Genomic DNA, 17,269 nt, shown 5'->3' with positions numbered 1-17,269 from the left:
GTTCACAGTACACTACTAGATTACAAATTATTTCATCATAGCTTAAGTATGCTACAAAGTAATTTATATTTCAGTGTGTTAGCTCAGAAAACTAATATGATACACTTAGATAATTGTTTCATGCTACCAGCCCTGGTGTCATAAATTCTACTCATCATTTCAAATGTACTCTGTTTATGTCTTTTCCAAAAAGTATAGCCTTTCAAAGATCTTTCAAAGAATGAAAATGATGAATGGTAATTTTGTATGATTACTATATAATCAGCAAAAGAGAAATGGCATCTGTGGGCACATTATCACCCCAGACTTAAATAGTTATCCACCTAAGATGTAATAATGATATAGGTAAAATTGTAATCTCTTTTATACTTTTGCAGTATATTCATGTGCAAAATATTATAATGATTCTAATACTGCGGAAAAGACATGGCACAAGTACATACTACCCACTCGCCCAATCTCCAATGTAAATGTGTACAAATTTTGTTACACATTAAAAGAATGTTGAAAACTGTTCTACTGTCCTTCTTGTCTGGATATGTTGTAGAATGGAAGCATTATTATTATTTCAAAATAAAAAAACAGAAGAAAAAAGAGCTGGTAGAGAAATAACCAAAACAGCCCTATGACAAACTAAGAACCTGAGAACTCAAAAAAAAAAATTACTTTATTTTAATATTTAGTATTTTAGAAAAGGGAAATGATTAACTGCACAGGGAGTAAACACATTAATTCAATTTAATTAGATTATATTATTGTGGATCAAGACATGCCTACTTTTTGAAAAGCATCTTCTGGTACTTCAATCAAAGACCAAGTCAAGGTTAACTGGTATTGCCTTGAAAAAAAGGCTACCAATCTCTGACATAACTATCTGCCAGGAAAATTGTGTGGGTGGGCTAATTACTGTACACAGACATCTAATTATCTAATTCTATCAATAGACGATTGTATTCCCCTTGAATATTGGTTTATAGTTGGTGCATGTAGATACAATTCTGTTACATATAATATTCAATGGATTTAGAATTAACATGTACATATTCCATTTACTTTAAAAAATATCTGTACACTACTTTGTGTTGAGAAAAAAAACTGAATGAAAAAAGAAATCAAGGTAAAACAATTTTAATGCATACTTGACATTGTCATTTAAGAAAAAAATTACTGATAAAAACCAAGGATTACAACACTCAACAAATGTTTACATACTGAAAGTTGTCCAGATAAAAACTGTGGAACATCTCTCAACATGCCAGGACTCATGGGAGAAGTGACTGATATGGAAGGCCGATCCATTTTCTGAGATTCAAATGAACTAGAACCTGAAAGTGTAATTAATTTTAATTCATTAAATTACCAGATACATAATTCATAATTTTGGAAAATTTGCATAAAAATACAACTCCTGGGCATGTCTATGTTACAAACAAAATACGAACACCAGGAGAGTATAAATATAAAAATATACTTTACTAAAAGCTGCCAAGCTTTTGTTTGGAAACTCCAAACATCATCAGGGCTAAGGAGCCAGTAAACAATGATGACTTAAATGGGTTTTGCCGGCATCTGCACCCGGCTCAACACCAATACCGCTCTAATGAATGTCTGAGGAGGCCACCACTGTCAAACACACGTAATCATCCACTGATGGAAGACCTCCTCCTTCCCCAATATCACCACGATAGACCCCCACCCCTGGAACTTAACAACAACTGTGGAGAGTGTGGAAGATCCAGCATGAGGAGTCTGCAGCCTGACGCTGTGGGGAACGTCAACGGAGATCAAAAGAAAAAAGGGGGGGAAGAAGAAGAACGAAAGCACGGCTCGATTGCCTAGGCATACGGTGAAAGGGAGAGACACGGTGTTCTGCCTGGACCCTCTGCAGACAAGGAATACCCCCACCAACAATACAGCCCCCCCCCGGGACGAACACTTTGAAGTCCCCCCAAAGATGAGCACAGGAGAGGAGAGTGAGAACGCGGGGAATCAGAATGCAGAGATCTGGAGACCTGGTGTCCGCCTGAATACCATTCCTATCAGCAATGGGGAAGGGCATGTGATAGGCAGGAGGGGGATGATGAACTGAGAGACGAAGTAAGCACCCGATCACGCAGCAAACAAATGGAACAGTGGAGAACTGTCAACACGAAGATTGCCAGGACGGAGGAGGAAGGCATAGACCCCCAAATATGCAACACCCGTGTGAAAGTTACTCATGACAGTGGAAGAGTGAGAAGAAAGGGTGTGGAGCAGGGATTGAGAAAAGCGTGTGTGTGGGGGGGGGAGCGTCTGTGAGCCCAGGGAAGCTTGTAACACTGATAGAGGAGAAACAGATGCCCCCAGGGTAGAAAATGAAAACAAAAAGGAGAGGAGGGTCAGTACTATGGAAGGAAATAAGGACAAAGGGGTGGTGGAGGAGATGAATGCCAGTAATGAGATAGTGGAAGGAATGATCCGGAAGAACCATAGACGGAAGCGTAAGGAGAGTAATAAAGAAACATCTGGAACACTAATTAACCGGCCGGGACTGGTGACGCGGTCCATGAGCCGGGTGCAGATGCTGGCAAAACCCATTTAAGTCATCATTGTTTACTGGCTCCTTAGCCCTGATGATGTTTGGAGTTTCCAAACGAAAGCTTGGCAGCTTTTAGTAAAGTATATTTTTATATTTATACTCTCCTGGTGTTCATATTTTATTTGTAACAATTCATAATTTATATATATTATATACCCCAAAATTATATCAATAGAACTTTAAGTAAATAAAAGCAATGCAGCTAAAGCTGAACAAATGCAGATCCCTCATTTGAAAAAGAAATTTTATTGATATTTCACTGACTGAAATTTATGTTAGATAATTAAAAATTATAAATTATAGATATTATAAAGCATGACAATCTAAACACTTAAATTATGCAATTTGCCATATTCTCTATATTTGGCTGTATTTGGCTGCTCAGAAGATTTGATTTGCTTCTCAAATTACTCCTGGATTAAATAAACTGAAGTAATATTTTACAATTAGAAAAACAAATTATAAAAATGAGTGTTTTTCTTTTTCCAGAAAGTATATTGTTGTTTTTTTCATGCTGTGCTAGTAAAACACTAAAACTGCTGACAATTGTGTGATATACTTAATGTTTGAATTTTCCTAAAGCCATAAAAATGGAAACTTAAACAAGTTTAGAAAGTCAGTATAAAGGAAAAGCTGATTTCTGACATAATAGTTATTAAAGAACGAGTAAAACGTAACAAAGATATGTATGTAGAAACAGAGTAGTAGCTATACCTCAATTTTCAGATGGATATTACATCTAACAAATAAAACTTACTGGACTCCAACTGTGCATGCGTACTGTCAGGTATTCTGGGAATATCTCTGCAATTATGAAGAATAAAATTTAACATATTGTATTTAGCCAGCACAGCCAGCTAGCATATAATAAATGCGAAAATAAGGGAAGCATAACAGAACACTTGAAGCTCCAAAAATATACTTATTCAGAATAAGTTTCTGAATATCAACATCAAACTGAAAACAGTATTTTGTCTTCTTTTCAGTTGTATAAAATGCAATATAGAAAAATATATGGGTGATCTTCATTGTCTTAAAAAGCTAAAAAAAAATAAAACTTTCCATGAGGAGGAGATCACATTTAACTGATATCAATAAACCTTACAGTAATCAAGTTGTTAGAGTATTAAAAGGAAGTAAAATAAGGATGAATATTAATTGTTTACAGAACACTAAATCTTGTCTAATCTTTTTGTTTTTGCATGATATAAACTCAGCTTGAATATTAATGGGGCTATGTGCAAATTTTAAATAATTAAAGAAGCATTCTATAATATAACTCACCCAATTGGCCTTGAAACTACAAGTTCCACTTGTGGCTCTGGTTTGGATTCAAGAATGATGTTATATACTTCTTCAAAAGTGGCTCCTTGCAAAAGCCTTCCATTCCATTCTAATACTTCATCGCCTAAAAGTACAACCATCATAATCTGTTTACTGAAGAAAACTAGATCTCTGAACTCTTATCAGTATTAGTGACATTTGATCTTTATAATTTGCTTAAGTTTAATTTTTTTTTAAAAAAAAGGCTTTGTGTGAGCTTTGTGAAATAAATACAAATTGCATTTATACTTAAATAACAAATATATTCATTAAAAGAATTTTTTAGTTTAAATGGCATATTAGTTCCTAAAATAAAGTATATACAACATTATTTCACCTTGCATTACTTATCTTTTAATATATGTTCTATAGAACACTGCAACTGAGTGTAAAACAAATAATAAATATATTTAAAATAAGACAATGATTTCCACAATCTTCATGTTAGATGTTGATTTTAAATTGCAGTTGCAACAAGTAGCTTCTCCTTGATATAATTGAAGGACACCTTTAAGTTGATGATAAAACTATAGGCCACTTCCCAAAGAAATAAATGAACAGGACTCTTAAATAAAAAGATGGACAGAAGCCGCAGCAATATGAATTCACTCAATTGCACTGATGATGGATGTACCGTACATTAGAAAATCTGAAGAACTAATTTGGGGAGAAAATCTCTCCATGTGATCATAAAGAGTCAACCAAGTTGATGGCAAATAATCAAAAAGTATCCCTGGCATAAGTTAGCTATAATCTGTATCACAGGAAAATTCTTGGAACACCAATAAAATGCAAGTGATCTCAATCACAGTATACATAACAGATGTTCTTTATTTTTAGAGGGACTTCATTAAAAATGCTTAGACTTAAAAAAAACCTATTTCGCTAGGAATGTTATCTCAGACACCAAGTAGACGTGATTCTATGAGAAACAGAGAAATGTCTCTGTTTTCTTTTTACTATCTAAAATATTTTCTCTTTCCTCATATAATTTAAATGGCAAATTTAATTCTAATTTTTTAAAAATTAAATAGACTGTCACTATTTGCTACTATGCTCAATTCAAAACATTGTTTTAGCTTTAAAACCGTAAGCTATCAGGGACTAGTTACTTGAAGAAGTTTCTGAATATGACCAAATATTAAAATGCCCAGAGAAATATTTTCTAAGTCACATATCATTATTTTCAACTAAATAACAGATATGGAATATCATACCTTCTCACCATTATCATTTGTTTCTTATTTATCTGCCATAATTGTAACTGTCATTATAAAAAATATACCCATCACATATGCTGAAAAATCCTAAGAATGAATCATCTCAAATTTTGCAACAAAATAAAAAATATACTGTTAAGAGGAAAGGTTTTTAATAATACAGTTGTGCATCCTAGTATTGATTACATATATTAAACTAGTCTAAAATTCTTTCTTAATTATAAAATTTTGAACAGTTCTCATACCTGGCCTCAGATGTCCAACTGTGTCAGCTAAACTTCCTTTTTTTACTTTGGTGATAAATGCACACAGTCGACCTGATTCTGTCATCTTTCCTCCGACTACCTGTTTAAACATATGATTAAAATAATATTTTAAAGGTTCACAGAGGTCTTTTTTCCTCAGATCAGTTTTAATTTGGTACCCATACTTACATCAAATATATTAGACTTAATTGATCAGGACATTAAACAAATAAGGCCAGTACTTTCTTATGGGTATTTTTCCAGAAATATTTTTAGCTAGTTTAGTTCAGATCTGTTAGTTCAATCAGGTTACACTTCCATCAAGCTAATGACCAATTTTATATACAGAAGCTCTGTGTATATACAGAACATATAAATATGAGCTGTATATTATTGCTAATGCAAATTGGTTCTCTATAGTTTATATCGTATTTGGACAAAAATTGAACATATAGGTAATCCTCACTTATCAACTGCCTTGTTTAATGACCGCAAATGTAACTGCGGTCACTAATTGTAATTGCCAAGTGCCAAAATTTTGATCGTGTGGCCACAGGAATGCAGTTGTAAGTGCGAGGCTCAGTAATGTCACTTTTTTTCAGTGCCATTGTAACTAAACAAATGGTTGTAAGTTGTATTTAAGTCCTCTGTTATGATGAGAGAAAATTTATCACTTCCACAACTAAAACATTTTTTTGCATACACATATGTAAATGCCCAGAAATCTATGCATAATTTCATCAAACAATTCAGTTTGTAACACTGTAACTCAATCCAAACTATATTTAAAAGCATGTAATGGAACCTTAGTGCATTTTTTCCAATTTTTTTTAAACTTTAACTTTGAATGTTTAAATTATAGTTGTGGGGAAGCAACCTGCACAGTGCATCCATGAGAAAAAAGGGTTACACACAGACACACACAAAGAGAGAGAGAGAGAGAGAGAGAGAGAGAGAGAGAGAGAGAGAGAGAGAGAGAGAGAGAGAGATCTACTAAAGAAAGAACATATGCAGAAGAGATAGTACCATATGAGTATATTGAAGAACTGTAGAAAAAAATATCCCTAATTCAATTAATATATACCACTGAATAAAAGTGAAGTTAAATGGGTCCTAGAAAATACTGCAAACTACAAGGTATAGGAATTGATGAAATACTAGCAGAAGTGTTTTAAACTTTGCAAGATGAAGTAATTAAAGTGCAAGTGACAATTTGTAGATAGGGAAAAGTGAGCAGGGGCCAAGTGATTGAAAAGTATAAATGTGTATTCCAATATCAAAAAGTACTGTGCTAAAGAATGCTCAAACTACTAATCAACTATACTTATTTCACATGATAGTAAACTAACCTTCAAGATTTTGCAATGCAGACATCAACAATACTTGAAAGAAAACTACTAGATGTACAATCTTGATTCAAAAGAGGCAAGATAACCAGAATCACACTACCAATATTCAGTGAATAATTGAAAAGGTAACAGAGATGTCTATTTTTTATTTTTGTTTTTCACTAACATTTTGATTATAGTTGGCAACAAATTGTGGATAACCATTAAAAATATAAATGAAATGGATCATTTCATCTGCCTATTCAAAAATGTGAATGATGGTTAGGAAGCCACAAATAAGAACAGAATATTAAGCAACTAAATGCTTCAAAACTGGGAATAGATCACACCAAAATTATATATTGCCATCCAATTTATTTACCTGAGATTTGCTCAAAAAAATAGTAGGGATTGTAACTATATCAGCTACTTGGGACAAAGACTGTGACAGATGCAGGCAAAATAATAAATTGCAAGAACTACCTTTAGAATGGTATATTGAGTCCACTTTCCCTTTTTTTTTATTGAAAATTTTTAGGTTTTACAAAAAGAAAAGATTCCCCTCCCCCACACCCTCCCACCCCTCCCCTACCCTCCCCCAATCTTCCCAGAGCTGAATACAGGCTTAATTAAAAAAAAATAAATAAAAAATCTTGAAACACTTATAAACCATAAACAAATCTAAATACGTTAATTAAACAAATTATAAAATAATTAACAACAATATATAAAAAATTACAAGAAGAAAGAAAAGAAAAAACAGAAAAAAAAAGAAAATATCTAAAAAATATCTTAAACTTTAATTATAAATTATTCAAAAACTAAGTAATATTTTTTATATCCAACTTATATTGTATGAAATCTATCCATCTTTTCCATACCAGGAGATACTTCTCCTGCGATTGATCTTTCAAGAAAGCCGAAACCTTTGCCATTTCCACCAAATAAGAAACTTTAAAAAACCATTCTTGCAATGTAAGCAAAGATTCCTTCTTCCAACATTGCCCTACTAACAACCTGGCTGCTGTAATTAAATTTAACATCAATATAATCTCTTTACTGTCACAATCAGAAACAATACCTAACAAAAACAATTGTGGGGTAAATTTTATCCTTCTTCTGAAAATTCTTTGAATATTCCACCATATTTTAATCCAAAAAGCTTTTATATTTTTACATAACCACCAGATATGGTAATAAGTAGCATCCAAACATCCACATCTCCAACATTTAGGCTGCAAGTCAGGATACATACAAGACATTTTTTGTGGATCAAGGTGCCATCTATAAAACATTTTATAAAAGTTTTCCCTTAAATTTTGGGCGTGTGTAAATTTAACATTCCTCACCCAAATAATCTCCCAGGTATCTAATAAAACCGGTTCCTCAAAGTTTTGTGCCCATTTAACCATACATTCTTTAACTAATTCTGCTTCTGAATCCAACTCTATTAACACCCCGTAAATTCTCTTAATGTGATTTCGTCTTTGATCTTTTATTTGTTTTAACAAATTCTCATCTTCTCTAAGCAAACCCAAATTACTATCTATCTTCCACCTCTCTACTATTTGTCTATACTGAAACCATGAATAAACAATATTTTCTTGTGTTAAATCTTCAGAGATTTTAATTGCCAATTTTTACCATCCTATCTAAGTAATTATGCATAAGAAACACTATCCATCTTGACTCCTCTCCTTATCCCTTCTGTCGCATGCCATGGTATAGCCATAATGGAATTTTAAAATCATTTCTATAATATTTCTTCCAAACCCAAAGTAAAGAAGTCCTTATGATATGAAATTTAAAAACCCTGTCAACCTTTTTATTGAAAATTAAATAGGCATGCCATCCGAAAAGCAAATCCCAACCCTCTAAGAGGAGTACTTCTACATTTGTTAAATTAACCCAATCACTAATTAATGTTAAAGCCACAGCATCATAATACAATTTCAAATTCGGTACCTTGAGTCCACCCCTCTCACGAATATCTTGTATAATTTTAAGTTTTACTCTTGGTTTTTTCCCTGCCCAGATAAATTTATTGATACCTTTCTGCCATTCATTTAAATTAACCTCATTCTTTAAAATGGGTATCATTTGAAATAAAAAAAGAAACTTTGGCAAAACATTCATTTTAATCACCGCAATTCTCCCCAAAAGAGATAATTGCAGCTTCTCCCAATTTTCCAAATCTCTTTGTATTTTGACCCACAACCTTTCATAATTATTTTTATACAATTTGGCGTTAGAAACAGATAAAGTAACCCCCAGATATTTTACCTTGTTAACAACCTCAAAATCTGTCAACCTAACCAAGGTCTCCTTATCCAAGTTAGTCATATTTTTAGGCAATATTTTAGTCTTATTATTGTTAATTTTAAAACCCGAAACCTGTCCATACTGATGTATCAATTGTAATAACTCTATTACAGAATAAGTAGGTTGAGATAAAGTAACAACCAAATCATCTGCAAAAGCCCTTAATTTATATTCTTTTTTGTTAACTTCTATTCCTTTTATTTGCTGTGATTCTCGAATTTTAATCAACAAAATTTCCAAAGTTAGAACAAACAGCAATGGTGACAATGGACAACCCTATCTAGTCCCCTTCTCTATTGAAAACATCTCTGACAAACCCCCATTAACTATAAGTTGTGCCGTTTGCTTTTGATAAATAACACAAAGAGCTTGTAAAAATTTTTCTCCAAAATTCATTTTCTCAATTAATCTTAACATAAATTGCCAGTTCAGCTGGTCAAAAGCTTTTTCAGCATCTAAAAATATCAATCTTGCAGAAATTTGATTGTTTTTATCTAAATATTCTAATAAATTAATAATTTGTCTAACATTATTCTTCATATACCTTCCAGTTATAAAACCCGTTTGATCCATATGTATTACATGATGCAGGACCCTCATGAGTCTATTAGCTAAAATTTTCGAAAAAATCTTATAATCTACATTTAAAAGAGATATAGGTCTATAATTCTTTGGTAAAGTGAGATCTTGATCTTCTTTTGGAATCAAGGATATAAAAGCTCTACCCCATGACGGGGGGATCTCTGAACCCAGTAATATATTATTAAAAAGCTCCCTTAAAGGTTGAATCATCTCTTGTACCAAAGCTTTATAATAAATAGATGTCAATCCATCCGTACCCGGTGCTTTACCTAATTTTAATTCTTTAATTACTGTCTCAATTTCCTCACTAGTAATCAGACCGTTAATTTCTTGTTTCTGATCTTCTGTTAGTTTAGGAAAATTAGCATCTTTTAAATAATTGTCTATATCTAAAACCTGTACTTTAGTACTCATATATAATTTTTGATAATAATCTAAAAAAGATTTCTTAATCAACTCCTTCTGATATACCAACTTACCATTATAATTTATTTTATCTATAGTTCTCTGTCTCTGCTTCTTTCTCAATTGATAAGCCAACCATCTCCCTGGTTTATTAGCATTACAAAATGTATTTTGTTTCATATACAATAAATTAGTTGCAGTTTGATCAGCCATCAACATATTAAATTGTGATTTAAGCAATTTTATAGAATCCTTAATCTTCTCATCTGTGGGATTTAAAATCAGAACTTTTTCTTTTAATTTAATCTCATCTTCCAACTCTTTACGTTTCTGCACCTGCTTCTGTCTATGAACCTTATTCATTTGTATCAAAATCCCCCGCATATAAGCTTTACCTGCATCCCAGACCATTGACATTGAAGTTCCCTTATACATATTTAAAGCAAAATAATCCTTTAATTGCTCCTTTAATTTTTGAACATTCTTTTCTTGTCTAAATAAATTTTCATTCATCCTCCAAGATCTCCTCTCCTCTTTTTCATCAACCAGTTCCATCCAAACTGGACTATGATCCGTCAATGTCCTAGGGAAAATCTTAACATTCTTTACCCTAAAATATAAATCGGTTGTAATCAAGAAAAAGTCAATTCTTGAAAAAGACTGATGTCTGTCCGAAAAGAAGGTAAAGTCTCTCTCCTCCAAGTTATGTTCACGCCAATAATCTCGCAGCTCCCAATCCTCTTTCAAGTCAAAAAAAGCTTTAGGTAATTTAGCCTGTTTAAAAGAAATAGAGGGTCCTTTTTTGTCTCTTTATATATCTAAAACACCATTCCAGTCTCCCATTAATATAACAGATCTATAATCCAACAAAGTTAGTTTTTGATGTAAAAATCTATAAAATTGTTCCTGTTGTTGATTTGGTGCATACAATTCCACTATAAGTACTTTCTTACCATACAAACCCACTTCAATCATAACATATCTCCCTTGAGAATCAGATTCTACTAAACAGGCTGATAGATTTTGCTTAACATAAATAACTACTCCCCCTTTTTTCCCAGGAGCAGAAGATGCAAAATGAGATCCCAATCGAGCGTTAACTAGATATTTTTGATCCTTAGAAATAATATTGTTTCCTGCAAACAAATAATATCATTGTTATGTTGCTTTAAGTAATGAAATATCTTCTTTCTCTTTTGAGGGGAGTTGAGGCCATTAGCATTCCATGTCAGGAGCTTTACCATCTCCCTTGACCAAAAGCCTGGAGAAGACTGCTTGAAGATCTGCCATTGAAGAATGTACTGCAGAGCTCTTAGGTCTTGCTCCTCCCACAGGCACCGAAGCCATTTCTTGTAGAACCTCTTTAACATCTTTCTTCTGTTGTTCCTTTTCCTTACGTCTATGGGCTGCCCGGGTCATTCTTTGCTCTTTCATCTCTGCTTGTTGCAACCACTCAGCCTGTAATTTTCCACTATCCATCAATACTACTTCTTCAGACTGCTGTTCCACCTCCTTGCCATCCGAAACTTTCTGCATCATAGGTGGTGGTGAGCATGCTCCCAGGACCGACTTGTAAAACTCCTTTGCTTTAGAAACAGTATTAAGTCTATAACGTATCCCCGCATGACTCACCACGATACCAATCGGAATCTCCCATCTGAATGGCATCAATCTTTTTTTAAGTTCATCGGCTAAGAAAGCAAACTCTTTTCTTCTTCTTAAAATTTTAGATGGAATCTCCTTTAAAATAATAACATCTTGAGCAGCAATCTGAAACCTCTTGTTATAAAAAGCTTGTATAATTTCATTACGCAGAGATATCTTCCCAAAATAGATTACCACATCTCTTGGCAGATTTCTTTGCTTTGCAATCCAAGAATTGACTCTAAATATTTTTTCAATTTCTCTAAATATTTCCTCCTTCTCTCTGTCCAAAATGACAGCAAAGTCATTTGCTACAATCTCTCTCAAATCTTGTTGCATGTCTTCTCTCAGCCCCGATTCTTAAAGCGAACTCCATTTCTCTATATTGAGACATAACAATATCATCTTGTGAAGTTTCCATCCTTTTTTCCATACCTTCAAATCTATCTTCCAGAACCTCCACCTTATCTGCAACTTCTTCCACTCTAGAGTCCAACTTCTCAACCACAGAAGCAAGTCCTGTTAGAGCCATAACTATATCTTTTTATTAAGCTCTCAGACCAGAGAGATCAGGTGTTACATGCCCTCATTTACAAAGTTTGATATGACTTCCCTAGCCTCAGAGGGGAGGAATTCATTATTACTTTGTGTGGTATTTTTACTTAGAGAGACCATCAGGGAGCAGTACATAACTTTCATTCTTTAGATAAGTTATTGCACATCTGTAGCCATGATCTTTCAATGGGGCTCAAATCCCTTAGTGGGAACTGAATTCCCATAAAATGTATTTATGAAATTCATACAACTGAGAGCATGACATATGTAGCATCTGTATTTCTCAATTTTGAAGGATTGAGTTTTATTCTCCAATTGCTTCCAGCTATATTGTCAAGGAAAGATGATCAAAAATTTAATCTGTGATGTTTATGTAAATAATTATGTATAACACTTTTGGGCAGTTCAGGCTAAATATACTAAATATAGCCACATATGAAAATGATGCACAATATTTCTAGTCTATATTAAGCCACACTAAATATAACTGATCAAATGAAGTTATTGAGCAACCTATATTCATTTAAATTTATGGTAACTGAGTTCAGCTAACCTAAATTTAAGTGAATAAGGGCCTGCATTCAATGTTACATACGTACACATTCTTGCAATGTTTCTGTCTTTGCATTCTAACTTCTTCTTTTCTTGCAAACCTGCTCCAAATTTGCTCAAATACTCTTTTTGAACTGTTTTGAGGTTCAAAAAGATTTTGAATTGATAATACTTTGATGTTATTAAAATTTTATTTATTTGTTCAAATTTTATTGCCACCTATCTCACATATGTGATTGGACAGCTCACAGTTAAAAAAAACAAAACAAAACAAAGAAATTATCAAAATATTAGGAACAAAAACCATTAAGACACACCTTAAACAAGTAAAAACCATTAAAATCCATAAAAACAAATTGAAGGAGAGTGCAAGCCATTTTACTAATAGTACTATCGTTCTGCAGACTCCATACCATCACTGGATCCCCAGAGATGATGACAAGCCCATGTCTTCAAGCCCTTTTGGAAGGCCAACAGAGTTACAACCAATCTAACCTTGTGGAGAATGATGTTCCATAGGGCAGGTACCGCAGCAGACATGGCTCTCCTCCTGGGCCCCATCAGATAATATTCCTTATTACGTGGGACCCGTAAATGCCCCTTCTCCCAGACCTGATGGGGTGAGTAGTTGTAACCACAGAGAGCCAATCCCTCAAATAACCCAGCCCTATGTCACATAGGACTATATAGTATTACCAGCACCATAAATAAATCCAGAAGGAAACTGGCGACTAATGCAACTCCCAGAGAAGAGTTGCAATATCCTTTAATTTTAATTAATTAGTTAATTTTAAGTAACTATTAATTAACAGTTCTTAATAAATCTATGACAAGAAAAAATAAAGTGTCTAGAGAATATTTATTTATTCAAACTTATTGGCCATCCAACTCAATTTATGACTAAGCATTTTTCGTTAATTGGTTGTAAGTAGTATCTTTGTTTTGAAAAATAGTGTTAAGATATATAAAAAATAATAACAACTATTTCTAATAAAAAATATTTGCATCTGAACTGAAAATTTTGACTACTTACCTTAAGCCCAAGCATTGTTCCTGAATCTCTAGGCACACTTCCATCTTTTAGGCGCTTATTTAACAAAATTCGGCCAATTAAGCCATCTCCATCTTTGGATGGCTGCCAGGTTACAGGATGCTATAGTATACATTAAACAAAATAAAAATCAGCAAAATTAAATTTGTGAAAAGGAATCCCAGCATCACATTTATTTGGCACTATTAAGTACTGTGAAATAGCTATGATTACACTATTATTGCTTTTAAAGATAGGAATCAGAATTCCTATCATTCCATTAGATTATCAGAAGTCATTTCTCACATCTTCCCAAATAACTATTCCAAATGTACCTAAATTATTCTTACACACTGAACACCAATTCAGCCTATCATTATGGATTTGAAAACAGTGAACATCATTTCTGAATATAGAGAGTATGAATGGGGGATCTAGCACAAAAAATAATTTAAAAGTTAATAAATGAGATATGATCTTAAGTAATTAAAAAGCCATGTATTACTTGAAAATAAATCCCACCATGTTCAGTATCTAAAATTCATTTAAATAAACTAATAATTTAAAATTTTCTCTTAGTTATACTGAACACTTAATTCTTATTTACTTCACATAGGTTCCAGAATAGTACATGTCAGTATTTCTGAAAATTTAGCCAATGATTTCAAACTTAGCACTGGTTTTGTATAATCATAGCACTTTGTCACATAATGTACTAGCTTCATGCTCTCACAACTACACAAATAAACATGCACATTACATTTGGCAACAGTGAAAGCCTACAAGAGAAAGCAAGAAAGAGCAATAATAAACCACATACAGCAGATACAACTACTACCCCATAATGCAGATAATGTCACGGTGACAAAACAAATGAAATGGCAATGAAAGGGAAAAAAGAAAAACAATTCTGTCCAAATAGGTACAATTCCCCCTCTCCCATTTTTTTCAACCTGGGAATTAAACTATTAATTTAATTTCCAACCCCAGGGGCATTAAAGTGGTAATTAAACATGCCAATTCAGAAATAATTCTCATTGTTTAATCATAAAGATAATATCACCAAAATAATATTGCATGTCCATAAAAGCAATGTTTCTTTTTAGTGCCTGGATAATTTTGTTCTTCCTTATACTTTTGGATGTAATCCATAATTGTGGTTTTGTTTTTCTTTTCTGCACCTCAAGAAATGTTAGATTAGACCTGCCTTTGTATTCTTGATCTGTTTTAATGAGTGACAGAGAGCAAACAAAGACCAAATGAGCAGATTAAAATGCAGGCACCACAAAGCCAATACCTTTTCACTATGGCTATGTTCCTCATTTAGAGTTGTGCTACTACAAGTGTCTACCCCAGAGTCCTTAATCTGAGGTTCAGACCATTCCAAGTCCTCTTCCAAAGACTGGCCACCAAAACACACCATTTTCTTTTGTCTTTCAGATAAGATGTTAGAGTCCGACAAAACTGCCTGCTCACTAGTTTTTCTTTTTCCCCTTTGACTGTCCCCTACAGGCATGGGATAAAAAGGATACAAGAAAGAAAACATGCTGAGATGTAAATAAAACAAAGAAAACATGAAATGGTAAAGGAAACTAAATGGTAAGGCTCCACATGTCTCACCAAAGACATTGGGGATGCCTCACTGCTATGCCAAGATGTATGGTCCCAGCTGTAGTCCATGTCTCCTGTGAGGATCAGACAGACAAGATAGTGCAGCAAAGGAAAGGTGAAAGGAAGGATAGACAAAGATATAATAGGTTTTGCATTTCTATCATCCTGCCTTTATATGCTTTACTCACTAGCATGTTATTTGGAAAAAGCAGAAATCCCAAACGAACAATATATATACATATATATATATATATATATATATATATATATATATATATATATATATATATATGATAAGTGCAAGATAATGTTTATGTTTGTGTGCATGTGTTTGTATTCTGTATATGTAATATGTAAGATTTTACAGATTTGGTACTACTAACATCACATTACATGCCAAACATAAAAAGACATGAGAATATGACTGTTACAACCTTATGAATTTCAGAAAAAGACAGACAATTTATTGCAATGTAGCTTTTATTTGACCATGATTTTATCAGATCATGTTGAAAATTAGTAATTCCATTGGAATCACTGAAATATTATTTTCCCTACTATTTTTGTTTTGTTGTCAGATAATAATGATAAACAAAAACTAATAAATCAGTAGTTATAGAATCTATATATTCTTTCTTAATATTGTTCTATAAAATGATCTTGACTTTTTAAAAGAAATCTCCTTAAATAAAACATTTATTTTTTCTAATGTCTTTAAAGTACTGATACACATAAACTATAAACAGAAATTTGTGCAATTCTGATTTCCTGTCTGAAATATTTATTTCACATTTTTGCAAAAAAATGTGGCAACACCTATGGATTTGAGACAGACACGGACAAAAATATTGTCAATTTCTGTTATTTTATTTGAATGTATTTATTTAAACAACATGGGAAAAAGGGAAAGTTCATAATTCTTTATCGAGACTCTCTTTTTTTTCTATTCTACAAACTCCCCAATGCACTATTAATGGAACATAAGTCTTCTACTTCAGTAGATATAGATATTTCAAATTTCTGTTGCACACGTGATGAAGGGGAAATAATGATTAGGACACACAGACAGGTACTCATGTAGTATCCTCAACAACTCTTAAGTAACCTGCACCTTTTCTTGGAGTTTATGTGCTTGCCACACAATCCCCCGAAAAAATGATTTAAAAATTTAATGGCAATGGAATTTGGATTTAATTTTATAACAGACACATGTTACAATTCAACAGATTCTGTATTGTACTGTTATGTCCCATTATACTGCCATTTTTGTTTCAAAATGCTGGCAAAATATTATCTCCTTTAAGAGAGTACAAAGAATCACTAATCAAAGATGCACTGAAGCAAAATGAGCCATATGTACATGTTGCAAATATAACCCAAAAACATCCTCCCCAACAGCTTTTTTTGGGCCCTAGTAAGATGAATTAAGAAATGAGGATAGTGCCTTTCATAGTTGCAAAAATAGATGTGATTTCAGAAAATATTAATATGCTGCAGTGATTTTAGACTGCATTCTATTGACACGTTAGTAAGACCCATGTGGAATATTACACCCAGTTTTGGATATAATAATTCAGAAAGGCATAGATTAATTGGAGAAAGAGAAGAGAAAGAACAGTCAAGTATAGGAAAATATTTTATTAAAAAATGTTGAAGGAATATTTAGATTTAAAAAGAGTTGGGAAATTTATTTACATTTATTGGCCATTCCAGTAGACTCTGGGTCATGTACAAACTAGAAAAAAATATTAAAGCAGCTAAAAATATTAATTCAGACAGGCAGCACAGACTAAAGTGATCCAACGGACACCAACATAAACAAAATAAAACATGAGCCTTTAACAAATAATAAACATCAACCCTAGGCCTGGGAC

The 17,269-nt window shown here is 32.9% G+C and overlaps 1 protein-coding gene across 40 annotated transcripts in view; it reads right to left on the bottom strand.

Annotated features, from left to right (window-relative positions):
- The window catches only part of RIMS2 (regulating synaptic membrane exocytosis 2), a 280,764-nt gene that overhangs the window by 152,447 nt on the left and 111,048 nt on the right, over nucleotides 1-17,269 (bottom strand). For 28 of the 40 annotated variants that reach the window (XM_039328815.1, XM_039328818.1, XM_039328816.1 and 25 more), the window contains 6 exons: nucleotides 15,082-15,290; nucleotides 13,788-13,907; nucleotides 5,367-5,466; nucleotides 3,863-3,986; nucleotides 3,336-3,382; nucleotides 1,213-1,325 (listed from right to left, as the gene is read on the bottom strand). In XM_039328815.1, the coding sequence (XP_039184749.1) occupies nucleotides 1,213-1,325; nucleotides 3,336-3,382; nucleotides 3,863-3,986; nucleotides 5,367-5,466; nucleotides 13,788-13,907; nucleotides 15,082-15,290 (713 nt within the window). Of the gene's footprint in view, nucleotides 1-1,212; nucleotides 1,326-3,335; nucleotides 3,383-3,862; nucleotides 3,987-5,366; nucleotides 5,467-13,787; nucleotides 13,908-15,081; nucleotides 15,291-15,404; nucleotides 15,470-17,269 lie in introns of all 40 variants that reach the window. The other 12 variants (XM_039328826.1, XM_039328838.1, XM_039328829.1 and 9 more) reach the window with 1 other exon arrangement.

This window comes from Crotalus tigris, unplaced genomic scaffold, assembly GCF_016545835.1.
Source record: "Crotalus tigris isolate CLP2741 ecotype Arizona unplaced genomic scaffold, ASM1654583v1 scf7180000024384.25900115:4084858, whole genome shotgun sequence".
Lineage (NCBI taxonomy): Eukaryota > Metazoa > Chordata > Lepidosauria > Squamata > Viperidae > Crotalus > Crotalus tigris.
The sequence above is the reverse complement of the archived record's forward strand: the minus strand, read 5'-3'. Positions and strand labels throughout refer to the sequence as shown.